The 14,287-nt window shown below is 35.7% G+C and overlaps 1 protein-coding gene across 1 annotated transcript in view; it reads left to right on the forward strand.

Moving 5' to 3' along the window:
* Positions 1 to 13,224, forward strand: part of LOC113499248 (putative peptidyl-prolyl cis-trans isomerase dodo) — a 33,198-nt gene extending 19,974 nt beyond the window's left edge. Inside the window, exons 2-7 of the mRNA XM_026879649.1 lie at positions 6,793 to 6,814; positions 7,831 to 7,953; positions 10,443 to 10,485; positions 10,958 to 11,158; positions 11,462 to 11,672; positions 12,241 to 13,224. Coding sequence (XP_026735450.1) covers positions 6,812 to 6,814; positions 7,831 to 7,953; positions 10,443 to 10,485; positions 10,958 to 11,158; positions 11,462 to 11,672; positions 12,241 to 12,268 — 609 coding nt within the window. The 5' untranslated portion in view covers positions 6,793 to 6,811 and the 3' untranslated portion in view covers positions 12,269 to 13,224. The remainder of the gene's footprint in view (positions 1 to 6,792; positions 6,815 to 7,830; positions 7,954 to 10,442; positions 10,486 to 10,957; positions 11,159 to 11,461; positions 11,673 to 12,240) is intronic.
* Positions 13,225 to 14,287: the final 1,063 nt, after the last annotated feature.

Genomic DNA, 14,287 nt, shown 5'->3' on the forward strand with positions numbered 1-14,287 from the left:
TCTTTGTTGTAAAGATGAGGTTTGCCTCTGTTTTGTCCCAAATTTTGGGTTTTCGACCCTATCTTCATTATTTGGGAGATTTTTTACAACATTTTTCTAATTTTGTCTTGAATTTGATGTTTGCGTTTATGTTATATCCGCATTCAGCATGATTTGTATTTTGTTATTTCTATGAAGGATATGGACACTCATATTTGATATTACTTATGTTTTAAGATACATATACCAAAAAAATGATCCATATATTATGGCAATTCATCTGATCATGTTATGGCATTTGTAGGTAAGAGTACTTTACCTGTTATATTCTTCCAACATGTCTGAACTATATGGTAAAGTTAGACATTTGAACACCCAGTTTTGTTGGACTGCAGTTTTTGCTCTTGCGTTTTAGTTGCATGTTTCCGGAATAAAAACCGTTTCAAAACCATTATCGTTAGTTAACCTGTAGTTTCGTAAAAACACCTATTAAGAATGCATCAACTGGAGCCAGCCAGTAAGGATACTTTGTACTGAAGAACATTTTGTTTAGATCGTTTAGAAAACGCTTAGATTATTTTGTCTTACCGTTCCAAGTTCTTGAAGTGCGCTTGTACACACTAAGATATAGAGCCTATTCAAAAATTTGACTCTACAAAAAAAAAACGTCTTAACTAAGTTGGTTTTGGCAAAAATATATATCTTTAGAAGAAGAAACTCTTATTGTGACATCGTGCCTAGCAGTGATTCGTGTCTTAAAATAACACGTATTCTTACACAAGTACGGCGATTCTTAGAGAGTATAAATGCTCTTAATGTAAACTTAATACAGTTAAATTTTTTGAATTTATTGTTAGTCACGTAATTTCTTCTACATTTGTTTTCATATAAAAAACTCCAGTTTAGTTAAACCGGCGCGAATTTAAGGTGTTTCCTCATATCGTCCTACTGACAATATAGTTCTGGTTGTAACGATAGTTATTTGTCTTTCTTTGTGTGTTAAATAGATCTCTTATTCAATACACATAGGCATGCGATATAATACAAGGAAAACAGTTCAGTTATTACAGGTGTCCGCCTCTTTGTAAATTAACCTATGTTCCTTGTTGTCAGTTATCTTAGTTCTATCTAAAATCAATCAAAATGTTTTTATTTCAAGCAAGCACTTTTATACATTTCAATATTCACTCCAGGTGTAAAAGGTCTCTTATTCTCATTCAAAAATCGGCGAAAAACTTCATAAGTTACTCTTTTAAAAACATACATATGTATAGGTATACAAGATTTCTTGTATATTATTGTTAAAGTGTGTAAGAACATGTCTTTATATATCAAGTAGGAAGCAATACACATAACTAAATGTCGGGCGTAAAGAGCGTCTCTCAGTCTTCTATTAAAAGGAAAGCCCTCTGTTTAACAATTCTTGGAATCATTCTTAATTAAGCCAAGAAAACTAACTGCAAAAGTAGAAAGCAACAATTATAATTATCTCTAGATTAACCATTTCTTACAAAATGTCAGATAACGTAACGATAGTAAAATATTTTTTAATTGTAGGTGTCTTATGAATCTCATTTTAAATATGCTAAGGAAGGGAACTTGTGAGGAATTAAAGATGCTTATGTACATATCTTATGCCATCATCGCTAAGATGGTGATTTTTAAACAGAACGAAGAAATACGTAGCATAATAAAAAGGTCACAGTTTAAACCCCCGCGTATTCTAAAATACAATATTCGATGGTTTCAATAAAATATTGATATAAAAACGTTGTCGCGTCCGATATCGTTTTTATGAGTTCTGGTGTTTTACGAGTCCTCAAATTGCCAACGTTTTGAATTTCAACTTTTGTGAATTGTCCCTGTTAAGGTGTTTATTTGTAGCTAGTGGGGAAAGATTGGTATCGTGTGTGATAATGACTCTTAATGTTACATCATTTTGCTCTTCTATTAATTTCTTGCAGGTAGAGTCAATTATGAAGGCATTGGGGAATTGCTATAACTAGATGACTCTAAAAGAAAGACTATATATAAAATAACTGTTTGCAGTTGTCTGTATTTCAATTTGTATAATAAACATTTCTATTATAAGACGTAATTAGACTCAACATTTAACTAAAATAAACCCCCAAATTGTTCGACAACAGATGACCCGTAGATAATTCTGGATTACAACAACATGTTAGACACACAATCGTCAAATAACATGGATTAAGAGCTTCGTAACGTTTATAAGAAACTAGCACCTGAGATGAGGGTTGATTGAATGAAAACAAATGGATCGTATTAACTAGACGCGTGGGACATCAAACTCGACCCTCCATAAGGTCCAGCTACAGATAGACTTTAATTCCGATTGCTTTTTTAAGGCCCGACGCAAAAAGGGGGTGTTATAACTTTGACGTATCTGTCTGTCTATAATAAAATTATAAGATAAGGTAACTCAACGCCATAAATTATAAAATAAGTGCTTATGTCAAGATTGAAATATATTAGAAATGTGCATCATAGCTCATGGTAGGATTGAGCGATTTTGATTTACCTTGTTTTGTATTTAATAAAAATTCTCAAACCTCAAATGAAATATCAATTCCATAAACCTAAGCGCTTTTTTATTCATGCTAACGATTGTCGAAATGTCTTTGGCTAGGAGGTCTTACCGAAAAGGCCTTTAGCGACGAAGCGTATTCTTAGATGATGACGTAAGATTTTCAATGTAGCGTAATTAAAAGTAACACTGAAAATATTTCCTACATCTTCCGAAAGACTTGATTCGGACCCGTTCCACAACTGATTATCTAAAAATTTAGTTTTTTTGATATTTGCATTTTAATCGTCTCGGAATATGGATCCAATATTTTTCTTCAAGGTTTTTGCTAAAAGGCTAGTTCGTTCCGTTTCCCTCTAAAATATTCTGAATCTTTTTAGAAAAACAGTGCTTGAAAAATTCTCTTTTCAACAATTTGGCATGACTTAGCATACATGTTATTACAAGTTTGAATATGTAGTTATCTCTCCGTTTAAACTCAGCTTTAAAATTATGATCTCTATGTAGATACATATACTAATTACTAACAATTCACTAGTAAAATATTAGATAAATGTCAGTGGCAGCGCAACCTTCACAAAGCAAGGACGTAGTATATTAAGTGATTGCATCTAAAAATGAAAAAAAAATGGATAAATTACATAATTTTGTAAAGGAACACTACTCGCTCATCTTCATCTTCTCTTGATCCCTATATCGCAATAGAATCATTCAAGTCACGTGCACAATGTCACCCAAATTCAAGACAAACATTCGTGTATCACACAAATGCTTGATCTATGCGAGGATCGATCCCGCGATGCGTCACGCACTGTGGGTTTAGCGAGGTGAGCTCAACCACTCGCATGCACTCTAATATTTTTACACGCAACATTGAAAGCCTTTTCAAAAGAAAAAAAATAACGAAAAGGTTTTATTTAAAGACGTGTGAAACGTCTCTAAACAAATTCCTTTCTTTTAATTAAATCGACGAGACAAGTAACCCACATGTTACTTTAGGCGGGGGAAGTGTTCTTAAGAACAGATCAGCGTCTGTACCGTGAGAGATTAATACAGGACAGTTGTCTTTGAGTAAAGGAAATAGTGCACTACATGACTTACACCAGCGTCTCCCTACAAAACAGCAGTTTTATTTTCAGAGGGGTGAAGAGGTCCTCGATTCTTGTACACCAACCTATATAGGTAATTCCTACTGTTAGACACAACCCTCTTTCCGTATAGAGAGGATTTGAGTATTGATCAGCACGCTTGATCACAGCTGGTGGCCGATCTATGATTCCAACATTTGGAATCTAGGTTTTGCATTAAAATTATTTCCTTTACCGTTGGTTAATGTTGTCTTGGAATGATAAAGAAAGTTAATATTTTTGAAAATGTCTCTTTGACGACCTCCGTGGTCGAGTGGCGTACGCACCGGATTCAAGGTGTCGCCAGCTCTGAGGTCCCGGGTTCGATCCCCGGTCGGGTCAATGTAAAAATTCACATTTGTACATTGTCTCGGGTCTGGGTGTTTGTGGTACCTTCGTTGTATCTGAATTCCATAACACAAGTGCTTTAGCAACTTACTTTGGGTTCAGAACAATGTATGTGATGTTGTCCGCATTGCTTTTTTTTGTTTTTTTTTTTTTTTGGTACGTTGCCTGCTTTGAGAACAAGGCCACCATGACCACAATTATGAGGACCCTGAAACTGGATTGTTGCCGCTGTGGAAGCAAGACAACGCACATGACTCTACGCAGTGTCGTCTCTAAACTTATCTTCGATTACACTGACTGAACTGATAAGAGAAGTTAATGCTAGATTTACAGTAAAAAGATTAACTTATTTAGAGACTAGTGCCGGTCACTAGAAACGTGTTTTAATTATATGCTTATGATTATTGCACCAAATTATTACAACTCAAATGCCCGATTATTGTTATCCGAACTTAGCAGAGTGGTTTTCATATATAGCAATGACTAACTTGAGCTGCAAGTTGTAATATTTTAGCGGACCCATCTGATAACCTCTCAGACGAATAGCAACTGCTTTTCTCTCTTAGTTTTCATCTGCATTCAGTACCCGTTTCCGGACTTGCATAAAAGTACGAAGTTGGCTTCCGCATAAACAAGCATTATCTTACTATTAAAAAAAATGATTTAAGACTGTAGTTCATTAACAATATTATATTAACCATACCCTACCCTCTGTAAACGCTGTCTTATCAATCAATTTGTGTGTGTATGTGTTATTGAAAAAAAGACAGCGTGCTATGTTGTGTTGTTTGTTGCGCCGTTTCTTCTTCACGGCTAGAGCACTTAGGAAGCGGTGAAGAGTGGGCGATACGGGGAGCTGTCTATGTAAAATTGACCTTGATAAGTGCTACTTTGTATAATTTTGCCTAGTTTGCTTAAATGGATTTTGAATTAAGATATTTTATTTCAACATACAAATCATGTCCCGCAAATCAGTTGTCGAACGAAAAGCAAACTGCGGATCAGAAATTCTGTCTCCATAAAACACCGATACACACGTAGGTCGAAGCAAGTTTAATATAAGCGCAGCTGTATTCAGCCTGTCAATATGCCCTCATTGTGTGCCATTGAAATGAAGACTTAATGCCAATGTTATAGCTGGGAAACTTTCTATTAAACTGCACCGCAGCGCTGCCCGGAGTTTGCTTGTTGTTTTTTTTTTTCTATACTTACTTCCTAATGCGGGGTTGTGATAGGAAGAAACTTTGTGTGATAGGAAATGTTTAATGTTTTTTTTTAAGTTGGGTTTGAAAACGTCTTTCAGTTGTACCTATACTTAGACTCAATAAGTTTAGGTTAGATCTTTTCCTTTAGGGTTCTGTACCCGAATTGTTAATGAGGCTCGGCTGTCTGTTCATTCGTCCGCCACCAGGCTGTATTAGCTACCGTATTAGCTAGACAGTTGAAATTTTCGCAGATGATGTTTCTGATGACACTGCAACAAAAATTATCAAGGTTAAGCAACAGTTTATACGGTCGTACGTAATGGTGGGTGACTAACAAATTTGAGGGTAGTTATGATTAGGTTATCTTCAGCCCTTGCACTCAACTTTCAGTAGCTTTTGTTTTATACTGCGCAGTTTGGTCGTATCGATTAGTCAGTTACAGTGGAAAGGTCGCGTGGAGTAGCCGCGTTTGAGCTAAAAGCTAAGTGAGAAAACCAGGTAAAGTGACGTAGCTTTTTTTAGTGATGCATATAGCTGAATAAAGTCAATTTTGATTACTTCATTACAGGAATAACGCAAGATTTTGCGTTATTCGCGCGGTTGCTTGCATCTCGTAGTCCCAAGTACGAGGGTAGAGTCAGTACTCCTGTGATTTTAGCCGGTAAGGGTCCGCCTTTGCGCTTTTCCCAGGGCGGAGAAATTCCATGAGAATTTCTATGGGTAAAAAATGGAAAAACGAAAAGAAAATATTCCATTATTTTTGCAATTTTGTTAATTTACATACAAGAAATTCAAGAGCTACAAGCAAACAATAAAGACGTCAACATTTAACAACTTTGTGACGTCCATAACATGTCAGTAAAATTAATAGCGAGAGTACTACGATCAGCCATATACGCCTTACGCTAGTTCCAAGCATGTTAAAGTCAATTGACCGTACTAGACATGAAACATAAAAGACTAAAGAGAAGTGCCATTGTACGGTGAGGGCTTTAAGGCTTTAAAAATTTATAGATAAGAATAAAAACTAGCCAGTTGGATTTGGGCTCATGACAATGATGGTTTCGTATAAATATACTAAAGAAAAACAGGAAGATTGGTCACCCATCATATTTATGAACGAACCAACTGCTTTGATTACCCTGCAAAAGATATGAAACGAGTAAAGTTATATGATTTTAATTAGCACAAAAATATGGTTTTGAAACTAGTGTGATAACAAACACCATTACGCACTTTATTTTCTTCTACCGTATTTACTCGTCAAAATTAGATAAGCTAAGCTATTTTATTGTATTTAACGTGCCGTACCTACATAAACGACGCCCTGCAGACGCGTAGTAAAATATCGTTGTTCGAAGTTGAATGTAGGAACGGATAGACATTTTCAAACGTCTCACATCTAAGTACCTACCATTTTTGGATTCTTCTGCAAGTTAGTTTGGCTCCTCTGGTTTTGGTAGCACAGTAGCGGTGCGGCACTTCCCTCTTCTTTCATATTTGATACTAACACCCCATATACAAGCCCGTTTGTCATAGGGGCTCATTCCCATGCTAATGTTATAACTACAACTGTTTGTTACAGATACACGCGATTTGAAGTCATGGTAAGTGATTCTGATTATTATTTTCATGTGTCAATGTCTTCAGATAAACGTACTTATGGAAATGTTAGTTAAATTAAGAGTTATTGTTACGTTTTATTGTGTCTGATCTATTTTCGGCTGTGTTGGTGGTCGTTTACTTTTTATTTAATCGTAATATTGCCATGCCCTGTATGGGAAAATAGAACCTGCACTATCACTATCAGATTGAATAAAGTAATATTACAAAATTTAACAAAAATGTGTGTTGCAAAAGAATTTGCCAATACAGAAGCTAAACAACTAATTGCTACGGTGATAGCAACAAAATTAACTTAATACATAATAATGCTTATAATTAGTTTTGTATAACTGAATGTTTATCAAAGGATAATGAGCAAGGAATATGGAACTTGCTCCAAATATCCAACACTTACAAGGCCCATGTAATTAAAGAAAAAAGCCTTTTTATTACTTATATTACATAGTTTCAGACAGCGTATTAAATGGATTATGGATAGATTCAGCTCTTCAAAGTGGTAGTTGATTGCACGGATAGCCGAGTGGTTGAGGTCACCACATCAAACCCACTGTGCGCATCGTGTCAAGGGTTCGATCCCCGCGTAAAACAAGCATTTGTGTGATCTATGAATACTTGTTCTGAATCTAGATGTATTTGTGCAAGTGATTTGTATGTTTGTGAAAACCCCGCGACACAAGGATTAAAGTCCTCATTGCGGGAGTCGTTTTAAAACAAAAAACACGGGTTGCACTCCGGGAGTGCCAGCAGAAGTGAAAACTTTAATATATGGAATTTTTTGTACGTATTGCTTTTATTATTATTATAAAAGTTCTATCATTTATATGGTAGAATTTAGAATCTATTTATATCGCAATCGATTGCAGTATTGCTCTAAAAAAGTTTTGAATATGAATTTTCGATCAGGCCACGTGTCCATTGTGTACAATGCCGCTAAAGAAGTTTTCATGTCAAAAACTGTTCTAGCCCTATGATGTGTTCTGTGACTACTTTTCTGCAGAAGTTCAAGTTCTGTTCTGACGGCGACGTCCCGCTGTGGGCGCTGGCGGGCCTGAATGGGCTCTCAACGCTGCCTGCCACCGTCTTCCGTGAGCTGGTGCAGCACGTCATGGATGAGCGCTGCGTAAGTAATCTTACTAATATTGTATACGAGAAAGTTTGTATGTGTGAATGTATGGATGTTTGTTCATCTGTCACACAAAAACCACTGAAGTTCGCTGAACTGATTTAGATGAAATATGAAAGCAGAACCAATGAGAACTGTCGTCTTGAAAATCGTTCGGTATTACGAGTAGACTACCCATAACAATGCCCTCTGCAAACGCGTTGAAAATAAGACCATATACCGATTTAAATAAAACTGAAAGAGTGTGATCATTTTTTCCGTTGTTACGGTTCGCTACGACAGTGCTACGAATACTACGAACTTTCAACTATCTTGCTACATTACATTTTAACATCAGAATATTTCGTTTTAAATTCAGCAAATAGACAAAATATTTCCAGTATAATAATTCGGTATTGTATAGATATATCTTAGCTGTAGGTCTTACTCTCTGACATGTTACTCACGTAATTTTTTGTATCTACGACACGTTTACTAAATTCAATTCTATCATTCATATCGTTTTATTGTATGATATGCATTAGTTCTTGCTGTGACTTTTCTTGTATTAACTTCATACATTTATAAGTCCTAAAAAAAATATATTTTCGGTCAAACATCTACTAACTGTTCGTTATTGGTTTATAAGCAGATTTCCATCGAACTAAAATACAATAAAATGCAACACAATGAAAATTCAACTCTAGTTTAAAATGTTTAATAGCAATAATTCTTCGAAGCGTCTTTTAGATAAAATTACATATTTATATTGTTCACTTTAAAAATGGACTCTTGTATTTGTATTGACGTCTAGACACAGTTCCCTTGTTGCTAGTGACTGGTCTTACCTTCGCAGAAGTTAATATCGTGGGACAAAGGTATCAAGGAACCCACCTTCCCTTGCTTTTCGAATTTTTAATGAATATCTGTAAAAAAAGGGAAAAACCTACCTTAGTCTAGGAAAAGAAGCGAATTTTATTAGTTTTTGAGGAAAACATATTTCGCGTGCATCCTTTCTCAGGTTGTTTAAATAAAAAAGGATTTTTTTAATTTATTTTGTCTTATCGGTTCTGATCAGAGACTTGCAACTCATCCATTAGCCTAGCCTTTTCCCAACTATGTTGGGGTTGACTTCCAACTCTGATTTTAAAATAAATAGTAGTGAAGTGATGAACGCCAATCGTTATAAAATGCTCTTTCTAGAAGCATTCCAAGGTATTTTCTGGCCAATGAAGATAACTTAATCCACCTTTAAAAGTGTGAATATTTCTGAAGCCCGTAAAAATACTTTATGAGATATCAGAGGTTCTAAGATAGTAGACAAATTCAAATCATGATCCAAAACTCTTTGCCTGCGTAAGAATACAGTTATAAAGTTTGAGAAAACTCGTCATTTGAAGCTTTATTTATTCTCCATTCCCTCGCCTCAGACGTTCAAAGAGAGCTCACAAACAGACGTTTCCTCATTCTATTAAATAGGAAACTAAATAAATATCATGCAGTTTTAATATTGGCTTTCACTGAAACTTTGATTTACTTTGCAGAAGAAATTTCATCTACTAACCTTTTTTTTTCTACAAATGTATCAAAAGACGGCGTTCTTAGGAGGTAGACAATTCTAGTTTCTGAATTATTTATATTTCTGTCTCCCTCTAACATACGCAGAAGTATATTTTTTTATACTCTTTATATACCCACGTAAGGGATAACATGATAATAGCTGATATCGTATTAGGTGAACTCGTAAATGTTACCTGCTAAGATACTGACACTAAAAGAAAGTAAATCAAGTGAACATTCTCTCAATCACATCATGCAAAAAGGAGTATTCTCATCATAAACATAAAGTGTAATTTCCACTGTGTCCGAAAACCCGGGTTGTAATACTCTGGAATAACATAACGTATGTTTCCTTTGTCAATTTGTCCAGATGTGTCCGCTGATGGACTCGCCCACCGTCCCTTTGAGAGCAACCACATAATTGAATCGTCCTGTCTAATGTTTAATGTTATGTGACCTTTTTACATGTTACAGTCTTCATTTAAATTATGAAATTTGATTATCTTTGTATCTCTGTCTTTTTCTTGGATTTTAAACTTGTGTTTTGGTGCGTAGATCGAATATTTATGTAAGGCTGAATACGCTGTTTCGTTCATACTTTATTTTGGAAGAGAATGGGTTAGTCAAATGGAGCTCAGCAGTGTAATGTAGCATGTAGTGGTATTTGAGAATATTTGTTACTTCAATGGAACCCTATAAAGAAAGCCCGCTCTTGACCGTGTAGAATAACTTCCTTCCTCAAATACAACTAACAATTAATCGAAAATGATATCGGAAAAAAATATTTTTAAATTCGTTGTGACAGCCATATGCAAGAACGGCACTTACATAAGTAATGTTTTCAGTGTTTTTCTATCTCTATATTACATTTCATAGTGAAGAAAAATAGCATGACACTTTAGCTGTGCGTCGTTTATTAATAATAACATTAATAACTTTGTTCGCAGAATGACAATCACATCAGTGTGATCCTGAAAGATACAGACTTGAGTAAGTTGAAATTAACCTTTTAGAAATACCAATATGATCCAGTGTATATTATTAAGAGTAAACACCAAGAGTAGAGAAGATCCTTCATCGAATATACCAGCTATGGTAATCACAAAATCTTGAATTGTGTGGATAATTAGATATTTTCCCTATAGCAATATTGGTTTCATTTGGGATTGAGTCTCTCTATCTTAAAATAAAAAGCCACCTCCCGTTCTGAACATTACTTAATATATTATAGAGATTTAAATCACTCGTTATAATCTAACAAGAATCATTCACGCGCATGACAAAGGGTACCTAATGCTGCGCCATTTCTTAAATATGAGATCAAGAAATAACGAAATTATAGTCCCTGTCCCCTACAAGGACTATAATTTCGTGTTCGTTTCGTATAATTTCGACTGGATTCGATAGTTTAAATAAATAGTCAAAAATTGTATAAATCCCCCTTCTCCCCATCTCCCTTTAGCGACACGTGACGAGAAGGCCCGCGCCGCTGTCGTGATCCGCTGGGTGTTGGACCAGTCCCTCTCCTGCGCCGTCACCGGGCAGCACCTGATGCGAGACCTCCTAGTGCTAGGCGTCCCCCGCACCCACGCCAGCGCTCTCTCCGACGCCGTAGACCAATTCAAGATCGAGCCTGCCCGACAGGAACCCCCAGGGTTTGTCTGTAAGTAAATTTAATAGCCCGCGAATGCTGGCTCCAAATGAAAATATGCTCTGAAACCCACACAACCATTTTATTATGGACCTTATTTCGATTAGCAAAATGTACAATTTGATTGGCAAATTGAATATGCTCTGGTCTTCAGCAGTATTAATTAAACTGTGTTATTACCGCAATTTGTTGTTATTGATGAGTTTAATCCTTTAATTTTAATCAGTTTGAGATATATATATAGTTAAAATAGAGCCTTACTGTATAACAAAAAAAATACTGGAGCTTCATTTATGTATTTCAATTTTTCAACAGTGGATAAGGTGATAGACATACACGTTAAAAAAGGACCGTCGGGCACCGTAGACACCGAGTCCGTGTCGCTGGAGACACAGAACCCGCTCACCGCAGAGCGCCGGCGACTCCAACTGCTGTTCGAGAAATCCAAGGCTCTCACCCTGCTAGAAGATCTCAAGATGGCCTACATGATTATTCAGGCAATGGAGGAAGTTGAATCCGAGAAAATGTAAATTTTCATTCCTGACTTTATTATCATTTTTTTGTATAATGGGTAACTTCAGCGATGGACGGCGGCACCGTGGGAGGCCTAGAAAGCGGAGGCGAGACGATCTTAACGCTTACCGCGCGGGCTGATTCCATGAGGCCCAGAATAGAGAATCGTGGAAGGAATCATTTATTACTCTAACCTAAGTAGTAATTTTTTAATCATAGTAGGCCTCCTCTTTAAATTTCCTTATAGTCATTCAATAAAAAAAATGGATGGCAATACTTTTCAATAATGATGACTGGATGCTGTAGGTAAATCGGAGTGTATTGCTGTACACTTACTGCACACCATATTGCATAAGTATCAAAAAGATAATTAGTCATATAATTAGATATTGCCACATTGGGCTATCTTTATCCTTTAATTAGAATTTATTTTAGGTATAAAGCTAGAAAAAGCTTTCCTAGGACTACCATGCTTATTAAAACGATTGCCGATCTTGTGAATTTATTCCTTGTATCGGGGGATTTAAAACATTGAAATCACTTGCACAAACACCTACCATACTTCCTTCTTTTTTCCACAGTGCCCAAGCTAATAGGCGCCCTCGTTAAGGAGCCCCGAGCAGCATAGACCGCAGGGCTCCGAATACTCAAAACGCTGTTCAAAAAGTCCAGGTTCACAACCCTGCTGATGGATCTCAAGCCGAAATATTTATTCAGGAAATTAAATAACGTGTAGTAAAGTAGTTGTGTTTAAACAAATTTTAAGGTACATTCCAACTACATAAGCTTTTGCCATACTTATTTATTTTATTTTTTATAATTTTAGATACTTTTGAATCGCAGTAAGAGTACTTTTAGACCCCGACGCAAAAGTTACGCGGGCTTTTTTGTTTTACGTTTTTGTGTGTGTGTGTGTTTTTGCGTGTACCCGCGCCATTGTAGCTTTCGTAGTGATGATTCGATATCGATTTTGTTACTAGGTACCTATATACAAACTACGGTAAATTTCAAATACAAAAAACATATTGGCGGGGGGTTTCATAATTTTTAATCTTTACTTATTTATTATTGTAGTTATTATTCTATTCCAGTTCTCAATTGTATCGTTCGCAGTAGTATCACATTTAAAAGTTAAGGTCTAATTCAATTTAGAAAATATAATATCTAGATTAACATCATTTACGACTCATAACTTCTTAAAAAGGTGGGCTCAAGAGTTACAGAGAGTTGACTGATTCACTTTTAGGAATTAACTATAAAAGCTGCATTATAAATGCAATAATAAAATGGAAAATAAGATCAATGACTAGTCAGAATTAAGGAAACGCTACTCAAGCATGAGCAGAGCCCTAAAAAATTGATTTTCTCTATGAATTTATATTGATCATCTAGGTATACAAACCTTTTCTACCCTTGATAGTTGTAGGTATTCCTCGATTTAATGTATTTCCCAATTAGAACTAAGTAATATAATATTCTACGTATTTATGATTACCTTATAAGACTCGATACTTATCGGCTGACATTATAATGAAGTCAGAATTAAAATAACTGTAGTGTGCTCACTTATGTTGTTTTATTTACTGCTGACCACCCTTTTCAAGATATGATTGTTGTAATAAAGTAATGACAGAATAAAACGACGAAAAGGCCATGAGTCCAATGCTCAATTCACAATAAAGTAATTTAATATACCTACTTATCAATCTTTGAAACGATCAATCTATGTTCAAAATATGTTTCACAGGTGGTTTCACAGATGTTATATGAATAAAATGCTAATTTTTAACTAAAACCTCATTTGTGATACGTAGTCTGCAACTATTCTACATCACATGAAACCTTTATAGTTACTATTCGGGTCAATACTGGCAGGTTGGTAAATTCAAGTGGGACATTTCAACTAAGAAGAATTAGTTTAATATTCGTGATGTCATGAGACTAATTGATTATTGCGTAATATAGAGAATAATTAATGAAACTTATTTATCGATCGTGGCGATACAGCGCTCTCACCAAGCAGGGAGCGGAATTGTTGGGAAAATGCCCAAAATAATGATTCAGCTAGGAGTACATAATATTGATATTGATCAAGCGTTTAATTGAATACCCTATCATGATTTTATCTCCTTAGTTCACATCAAAATGCAGCAGGTACACGAGCTATTGAAATCACTGGATCCATGTAAGTCAGCTGGTCCTGACTCTATACCAGCGTCTTTTATAATTCCATGTTCAAAAGGACTATATGGGCCTATAACTTTGCTATTCCAACGATCACTGAACGAAGGTGTTGCGCCATCTCTGTGGAAAACAGCTTTCGTTACACCAATTCATAAAAGTGGATCGAGATGCGCAGTTACAAATTATATGCCGAGATCGAAAGTTCTCGAACGTCTGGTTTACAGTCAACTTTATGAGTTAGTGAAATCAGGGTTCATACCAGAACAGCATGGTTTTCTGAGCGGTAGGTCGACAACCTCCAATCTGTTGGTACTTAAGGAATACTTAACTAGTGATATCATCATCATCATCATCAGCCTATCGCAGTCCACTGCTGGACATAGGCCTCTCCAAGTGCACGCCACTGAGATCGATACTAGTGATATGGATTGTGGTAATCAGGTC

The sequence above is a fragment of the Trichoplusia ni genome, chromosome 12, assembly GCF_003590095.1.
Source record: "Trichoplusia ni isolate ovarian cell line Hi5 chromosome 12, tn1, whole genome shotgun sequence".
Taxonomy (NCBI): Eukaryota; Metazoa; Arthropoda; class Insecta; order Lepidoptera; family Noctuidae; genus Trichoplusia; species Trichoplusia ni.